General features: G+C 41.8%; 1 protein-coding gene across 1 annotated transcript in view; it reads right to left on the reverse strand.

The window, feature by feature from the left end:
* Nucleotides 1-8,836, reverse strand: part of cunh16orf89 (chromosome unknown C16orf89 homolog) — an 11,827-nt gene extending 2,991 nt beyond the window's left edge. Inside the window, exons 1-7 of the mRNA XM_036589989.1 lie at nucleotides 8,384-8,836; nucleotides 6,396-6,548; nucleotides 4,565-4,715; nucleotides 4,368-4,485; nucleotides 3,422-3,584; nucleotides 1,046-1,150; nucleotides 831-908 (exon numbers count right to left, since the gene is read on the reverse strand). Of these exons, the coding sequence (XP_036445882.1) occupies nucleotides 831-908; nucleotides 1,046-1,150; nucleotides 3,422-3,584; nucleotides 4,368-4,485; nucleotides 4,565-4,715; nucleotides 6,396-6,548; nucleotides 8,384-8,552 (937 nt within the window). The 5' untranslated portion in view covers nucleotides 8,553-8,836. The remainder of the gene's footprint in view (nucleotides 1-830; nucleotides 909-1,045; nucleotides 1,151-3,421; nucleotides 3,585-4,367; nucleotides 4,486-4,564; nucleotides 4,716-6,395; nucleotides 6,549-8,383) is intronic.
* Nucleotides 8,837-9,049: the final 213 nt, after the last annotated feature.

The following is a 9,049-nucleotide window of genomic DNA, read 5'->3' on the forward strand; positions in this document are numbered from 1 at the left end:
ATTCATTTTTCAGTGTCAGGAAAAAAGCAGAAAACATACATTTAACAGAAAATTACACAGACAATTCAAAAGCTAAACCTAATATCTTTTATTTCAGTTTTTATTTTGTCACTCTTTACCTTTATTCCAGCTTCCATTCTCTTCAGGAGACTCACTTTCAGTTTTTCAAAGAAATCTACAGACACGCCTCCGAAGTTCAGTCTTAGAAGTTGGTTGCACTTCTCTACTTCTCATTAACCAAGTAATCCCACTTAAAATGAGCTTACTAAACATATCAGTTTGTCCAGCTTTGGTGTTCAAATGCAAATATAATTAGGAATAATTTCGTTTTCTCAGAAAGGGCTCTATGACAGCTACACAAAAGCAAGAGTGGAGCTCGAATTTTGTCCTGTCTCCATCTGATGGGGTTAGTTTCAGTGTCTACCAGGTCTTCCAGGTGGTTGCTAGGAGTCACATTTTCTCTGCAGCTTTTAATCATTTTTTGAACTCCAGTTTTGGAAACTCCTGTTTTTTTTTTACTTCTTTTCCTTTGACTTTCTCCTTCCTTACGTAAGTGGATTATCGCCTATCTAATCTCCTCAGAAATAAATCCTGAAAATGAATAACTTGTACTCAACAGCTGTTTTGACTGGAGTTTAAATAAATGAAAGGGTGGTCTCGTATGCACAATACTGTCCATAAAAAATACTTTATGTAATATTCTAACTTATTATAATTAATCCTGCCATTCCAAAATGAATCTGCATCTTCAGAGTGAAGCACTTTTACACCCCTCCTTCTCCATAATCAAGAATCAGCTTAATCAAAAGCAGGCTAGATGTGACCATCACCTTTTAGAGTCTTTTCTCTTCTTTTCACTCGCCGGTGGGGCGTATCCAAGAATTCCTCAAACATTTGCAAGTAGTCCTCTGGGAGGAAAAACAGAACAGATACATGATACTGATGTACTCGGTCGTCATGGGGATGAGGCTCTTCTGCTGTGCTGCGTTAGAGCCAGGCGCATAATGTAGAAAACACATGAACATGTATTGGCTAATATACTTACCCTCTTTTCCAAAACAGCCCAGTTCTTTGTCTTGCCATTCCAGAATGTGTTGTAACCAGTCTGCTTTGTAAAAGTCGGAGAAGCCAGCCAAACCACATAGAAGAACTGTAAAAGGAAGACAGCAGTTTAAGATTGGAGGATACATTATATTAAAACTTCTTACTTAACTTAATTTTTTTATGCTATACAGCAGCTGATCTTTTGTATTCTGTGAACATTTCGTGATGAATGGACCAATAGAAATGATTTAGAATAAACTGTTGCTAAATTGACATTCATTATAGTTAAGAACACTTACTGTAGTCTCTCGGGTAGATTTGAACTCATAATGAGAATATACGTCTGGGGTTTAACCACCTGTTAAACTTTCAATGCTAGATTCGCCACAAGGGTACACTCCGTCTAGCCCCGCCCTAAATTCATCTAGTCTGTTCTCTTTTAGGCCCAATCCCACTTATTTTTACCCCTACCCTTTGTTTTCGGGTGTCACCTTGCCCCTTGGAGCTGAGTTACAAGGGGTAGTGGTTGAAAGCTTCCCTAGAAAATGGGACCCTCAAATAAAAATAGCATCACTTCATTAACAGCTACTAGCGCTGCTCTGTAGGCGACCCTGCCAGTCTGCAGTGACAGCAGAGGAGGGTAAAGTTCAGCTCCTCACTGCTGGGCTTTAGTTACATTTAGGGCATCATATGATCTTCAAAGAGGGGGCAGTTATTTATTATCACCCACCCCTAATTCTTCAGCGATAAAGCACCAGCTTCCTTAAACGATGCAGCAGTTCTGATGCCTGAGGCGCCAGAATGTAACTGCTGCACCATTTAAAGTGGAACAGGAAATTTAGCTAGCTAACTACTGAGACATCGGCATAATAGGGATTTTTTATGCTTGTTATGAAGAAAAGGACCATAATACACTGAAAGGACGTTAAACTAAGATAATACAATGATTATCATAATTTTCTAACAGAAAATTCTCACATTTGTGTGTTTCTTTGGTCTCTTGTTCTCCATCTTGCCAGTTTTCCTTTTTTTCTCATAACTCTCTGTTTGGAGTCTCTGAAAAACCTCCGTTTGGAGGGTCATGTAGCCCCAACACTTCGCCCTACCCCTCTATCTCAACAAGAATCGGGACACCCTACCCCTAGACGTGAACGCACAGAATGGAGGGCTAAGGGCTGAGTGGTAGGGGTGAGGGGTGAAATGGGTTTGGGCCTTAATGTCCAAAGTACAAGCTAGTTAGTGAAATGCTATCGTTAGCTAACGGAACTGTTTTTCCTTTGCGAGAGCCAGTGTTCATTTTAACCTTGCAGTGACTTCTCCACACTTCTACATGCTTAACCCTCTGAGGGCATTTTCTTGATTTTTTTGCATATATTTTTAAATTCACCTTAAAGGCACTTACATATAACATGATACCCACATGTTATATGGCAAAAGGTTCAGAACAATCTCAGCTCTCTCTGTAATGAAGCCCTTTTGACCTGGAACACTGGATAAAGAGATAACTGGACCAGAAAGCTAAAAACCTTAATTCGGTTTCAGAAATTCTTAAAATCGCTTATGAAAACGTAGCTGTACTCATGTGGATGAGTTGTTTTGGTGCTTAAAATGGGTTTACCAAAGTCTTAGGTTCACAAAAGTAGTGGAATGTATGAATAAAATAGTAGATAAATGTTTTCCTCATTACTACTTTCCAAAACTGCTGCAGCAACTTCAGCAGCTGCAAACGTTTTGCACAACACTCGCGACTGAACGAAAGTGTTTTCAACGTGATGGGTCAGTCCTTAGCGATTTCCTGAGTCTATTGGTCAGTTTCACGTAAAATGTAGACAGACACACAAGTCCACCAATTACAGAGGAGAGCCAGATGACAGACACACAAATCCACCAGTTCCACACGGTGAGAGGCAGTTGACGTGTATCTCAGCCCCTCTTCACAGGCTCATAACTCCGGTGTGAGTCTCGTATGATCTCGTGATAAGATGAAATGGAAAGGGCGACTCTACAGATTCAGGAAACGTTTGTACCATATTTCTGCGCTGGATTATCACAAAGATATTTACAGAAACACAGAGAATTTAATTTAACGTGTCGGCGCATTTGTCGACACCCAGAGGGTTAACTGAGGTTTTGGGGGTCCATGCTAACTTACATAACATCCATGTGCCAACAACCCTACTTTCAGCTCTGCCTTAAGAAGGTGTTGGATTAGTTATGAATGTCACAGCCTAATAAGTCTACATTTCAACCTGCATTTAGCCCAAATCTCTCATCGTTTGTCCCCGGACGTTCTCACTATGGCCCAGGAGCCACACTCCTGAAATGCTATCCATTATGCCCTTCACATAATGGCTCTTGGCACCAAACATATACTAACTGTTTTCGATGAAAATATCCTGCATCTGGCTGGTGAAGCCTTTGCTGATAATCTCCTGGTTGCTCTTCATCATGTTGGAGCAGAATATCCTCTGATAGTGTTCCACAGTAATGTTGACGCGAGACAGCCGCATATCACCTTTCAGCATCCTGGAGCATCCTTTCTGAGGAGACACAGACGTCAGGCTGCAACAGTGACACACAGCTAACTGCAAATCATCGCTGTCAAATAAACCCCATAAATTGTCCTACAGCGTTTGCAAATAGCAAGTGCCATTTACAAAATGACATGGAATAAAATCTCTTTACAGTAACCTTTATTTAAAGTACTACTGTAAAGCTACTTTTTGAAGATAAATGCTTTTCTGTATGGACAGTGATGACGTCTTGTCATTGCCTCAAAAAATAAAAGTCAATAAATAAATAGAATAAATGAAAAATTTGCAAAATACACTCACTGGCTATTTTATTACCTCCACCTGTCTCGTTTCTACACTCACTGTCCATATTATCAGCTCCACTGACCATATAGGAGCACTTTGTAGTTCTACAGTTACAGACTGTAGTCCAGCTGTTTCTCTGCATACTTTGTTAGCCTGTTCTTCAATGGTCAGGACCCCCACAGGACCCCCACAGAGCAGGTATGATTTGGTTGTGGTGAATAGTCTACCAACAGCGTCCTGAGACCATTGATGAAGGACTAGAGGATGACCAGCACAAACTGTACAGCAATTTCTGATCATGATTAATCAATTATTCAATTAAAAAAATTATATATTTTTTCAATTATTTATGCAATATATAAAATGTAATAATTCTAATTTTGCCTTTTTTAAAACTCCAGATTAATTGATTGATCGTTAAAATGATCGATACATTACTACTAATGTAATTGACGGTGACGAGCATTTGCACTGTCAGTCACAGGAGTGAAGCTAAGACGTTACCATGGTCCCAATCATGAAGTACAGCAGCTGGTGAGACAGCGAGTAATATGGACATCCGAAACGCGTCATTGTGTCTCTGCAGGACTTCGTCACGATGCACGGCGTCCCGTTGTCTTTCCTTCAGAAACGACATTTGTAATTCTGAATCACGTTTGTCCTCTTTTTCAAAGTGACCAGAGTGTTTTTATTCCTCTTACCACGTTCCCAGCAGCAGCGTCATGCACTTGTCTCCCACCTGCTCATCATAACACTCTGTAGTTCTGAGCGATGAGTACACGAGGGAAGGGTCAGTGGAGCTCCATTCGCGAGGCAAAACCCAAAAAGCTGTGTCCAGGATGGGCTCGAACTCTGCGGTGAACATCAAGTACACCATTAGTGTGTTTAAGTACTGTTTCCGAGTTTTTGTGCTTTAGTTGATTGTTTTGACTTTAAAAAATTTTAAACGGCTCCAGCTCTCTATAGCATACAAGCTTGATATCGTAACAAAAGCAGAACCCTTTTTTGTGCTATATAGAACCATATACAACACATTCTACATTAATCTAAAGAGCCATTTAGGCATGCAAATGGTTCCATATAGAACTCATGTTTCTAAATAGAACCACGGCCTTTACAAAGAACCATTAAAAAGTATCTTTTTTAAGCATGTAAGTAGGGCTGGGCGATAAAACGATAACGATAATTATCGCGATATAACTTTTCCTCGATAGAGCGATACGACATGTTCGATAAATGTTCGATATAATACACCCATCTCACACCTCCACGTTCAGCGAAAGCCTTGGTGGCGTTTTCTATTGCAAGGAAAGCGACACTACTCTGCTGTCGCCAGGAGAGGGCGCACTTCCGAGTTTTTCTACATGATTAGAGAGGGAGAGGGCGCACAAGTAAGATGAGTCTTTAGCAACGGCTGAAACGCGGAGTTATACATTCCCTGTTTGAGTGGAGCGTCCGGCGATCTGCTCTCCTGTGACCGAGTGTGAGTGACGAGGTCAGTGGTGTAACTGTACTGACCTACAGCGAACTCACCTCTTTACTAACATCCTAACCAGCTTTAGCAGCATTAAATCACAATCCTCACAACTACAGCGCTGTTACAGCGCTCGGACAGTCATATTTAAGTATTAGTGCATTCCCAATCAACAAAAGTGAAAGAAAGAAGTGTGTTCATGTAAATTACAGCCCTGATTTAAACGAAAGTAAACTGAGGAAGCTGTGAGGCATTGGAGAGCGGGAGAGCGTTATCTTTCCAGGCTAGCTGTTTTAGCAGCTGGCTAACTTGAAGCAGCGCTCCGTCACTCCACAACACGGAGAATTGATGATACTGTAGATCAAACACGACACAAAAGCACCACTTTCAGTTTAAACGTACCTAAAAGAGGACTCTGTTTGTCTGGTGTTGATATTTTGCGGTTCACCCCTTAAACTACTACGATAGTATAGAGAAATCCAGTCGTCTAGCTGGTGTCTGAATACTGTGATGTCATGTGTAGCGGGGTAGCCGAGCGCTCGGCACCAGCTAAAAATAATCTGTTTTCTTTCTTAAATTATGACTATTACAAAAATAGCCGTGCTTTTCCAGCTGGTAGAAACAGCTCAGCAGACACTCTCTCCCACTGTCCCATGACAGATCTGTGAAATGTTCCACTGTTTGGTGAGTGTTTGTTGTGTTCAGACCATAAAGGATAGTTTAAAACAGCAATTAACCACCCAGGAGCAAAAATTAGCCTTCAAACTTAAAAGAAATAATGTTTTGACATTTATCGCGATATGTATCGATATCGAACGATATGAGTTTTGTTTATCGTGATAACATTTTTGGCCATATCGCCCAGCTCTGCATGTAAGCTGAGAATCACACTGCTTCATTTTTTAACTTTATTTAACTTTAATACCGTCAAAAGGATCAGAACTGAAAGGGATCTTCGGTGCTGGATTCCACTTTTATAATACAACAGGTCATCAAGATCAAGACCTCTTTCTGACTGAGAGGTGAGAGGTGTGTGACTGACTTGTGCCGAGCTTTACCTTTGTAATATTTCTGGTCCGTCTCCTGCAGCGACCTGACAGCGTGAGACAAGCTTCTGTCCAGCTTTTTGACCAGAGACACAGCTGTGGAGCGCTGAGAGAGGCTGACGAAGTCTGAGTGAGGCCAAGATCTCGTGGCTTCCTGTAACTGAGCTGTTTCATGTGAATAAAAGCAGAGATTTTTGTGCCATGAAAACACATTAATAATACATACAAATTATTAATTTTTCAGCAGATGTTTCTGGGGAGATTAGATATAAGATAATCCACTTGCATAAAGAAGGAGAAAGTCAAACGAGTTCAAACAAGCTACAGAGAAAATGGGCCTCCTAACAACCACCTGGAAGAGCTGGTTGACACCAAACCTGCCCCCATCAGATAAACAGCACTTTCATCTCTGAGAGAGAGGAGAAAATCAAGCTGCTTCAGATCTGAAAACATCCACAGGTGTTTCTGTCCATCCTTCCACTGTGAGAAGACGACTCAGCGCTGTGGGTCTGAAAGGATGTGTAGCTGATCAAGAAGAACCTCACTGAGAAAAGGAGACGGACACATCAAATAAAGAAGCTGAACGACGGACTGACCACCCCAGAGTCCAGACCTCAACACCACTGAATGTGTTTGATTACTTCAGAAAATCATCAACCAGCTTCTAAGACTGAACTTTGGAGGTGTGTCTGCAGATTCTTTGAGGAACTGAAAGAGAGTCTCCAGAAAAGAATGGAAGCTGGAATAAAAGTAGAGAGTGGCTGTTGGGACAAAAACCTCATATCTCCATTTTTGTAGTTTTTCAGTTTTTACATTAAAAGTAAAGTATGTTTTGTCCTTCTGTAAAGTTACCATTTTGGAGATACGAGGTTTTGTTCTGACAGCGATATACTGATATATAATATTTAGTTAATGAGACTTTGTAATTTTCTATGAAGTATAGGTGATCTACTTTTTTCTGACTCGATGACCGACTGTATCTCCATCCAGAAAAGACATACAATGACAAGGTTAAAGTTTTTTTTTTTCATGCATCAACATCAAGAATCTATATAATAAACCATGACATGAAAATGGCATTTCTCTGTGATGATATCTTGTAACAGTGATGTGGTGGCGGTGTGTTAGTGTGTGTTGTGCTGGTCTGAGTGGATCAGACACAGCAGTGCTGCTGGAGTTTTTGAACACTGTGTCCACTCACTGTCCACTCTATTAGACACTCCTACCTTGTCAGTCCACCTTCTAGATGTAAAGTCAGAGACGATAGCTCATCTGCTGCTGCACAGTTTGTGTTGGTCATCCTCTAGTCCTTCATCAGTGGTCACAGGCTGGATATTTTTGGTTGGTGGACTATTCTCAGTCCAGCAGTGACACTGAGGTGTTTAAAAGCTCCAGCAGCACTGCTGTGTCTGATCCACTCAGACCAGCACAACACACACTAACACACCACCACCACGTCAGTGTTACTGCAGTGCTGAGAATGATCCACCACCCAAATAGTACCTGCTCTGTGAGGGTCCATAGGGGTCCTGACCACTGAAGAACAGGGTAAAAGGGGGCTAACAAAGTATCAGAGAAACAGATGGACTACAATCTGTAACTGTAGAACTACAAAGTGCACCTATATAGTAAGTGGAGCTGAAAAAATGGACATTGAGCGTAGAAACAAGGAGGTGGTCATAATGTTATGCCTGATTGGTGTAATCATATATAGTGTGCATATGTTTTGACCCATGACACAGAAATTATACTGGTTTCTATCTTAGATGTCTTCAGTTCTGATCATCATATCTGCTCGTCATGATGCTGGAGCAGCTGTAGGCCTTCTGTAATGCACAGAAACCACTAAATAGTTTAGGTCCAGTGGACTTAAGTCCAAAGTATTGTGTTAGTCCTTTATAAGTGACCATGCTAAGCACTTATTTATACATAAGGCACATAAAACAGTGCCAAACGCCAAAGACAGTAACAGTAAAACCAGAAAACCATTAAAAACTTACTCTGCAGAACGACATAACCGACAACGCCGTCCAGGTTAATGTGCCCGCTTTGCTTTTCGAAAAAGGCCACTGCTTTGGACAAACTGTCCAGCAGGTCATCAATCAGCTCTTGGCGCGAGCAGTGGAGCGCGGATGAGAGAGCGAGGAGCAGCAGGAATGGACGAGGCATCGTTTAAAAAGTTTAAAAGAGAGTAAATAAGCAGCGGAGGGTAAACAGGCGAGTCTCGATCCTAAGAGACTTTTTATTTATCACTCATAAGTGGAGCCGAGCTGAGCTGCAGAGGAACAGCGCGTAGGAAAACCATCACGTGGTTGACAGATTTTGTGATGGTCCAGCAATCAGTAAGGTAGTGGAGGGTGGGAGGGGTTGTAGGCCGCGTTCCATTTAGACGTTATGGTGCCTACGCCCTACTCCCTACTCCCTACGCCCTACTCCCTACGCCCTACACGCTACTCCCTACGCCCTACACCCTACGCCCTACTCCCTACGCCCTACACCCTACGCCCTACTCCCTACGCCCTACTCCCTACGCCCTACACCCTACGCCCTTCACAGGAAAAGCAGAGCCGGTTTAAGGGAAGCCTGGCCACTTTCTGTTTCTCCCGTTAGGTCCTCAATGAATGGGAGTAAAAACAGTTTCTGACCACTTTTCCCGAACCTTCCTT

The sequence above is a fragment of the Colossoma macropomum genome, unplaced genomic scaffold (genome assembly GCF_904425465.1).
Source record: "Colossoma macropomum unplaced genomic scaffold, Colossoma_macropomum, whole genome shotgun sequence".
NCBI lineage: Eukaryota > Metazoa > Chordata > Actinopteri > Characiformes > Serrasalmidae > Colossoma > Colossoma macropomum.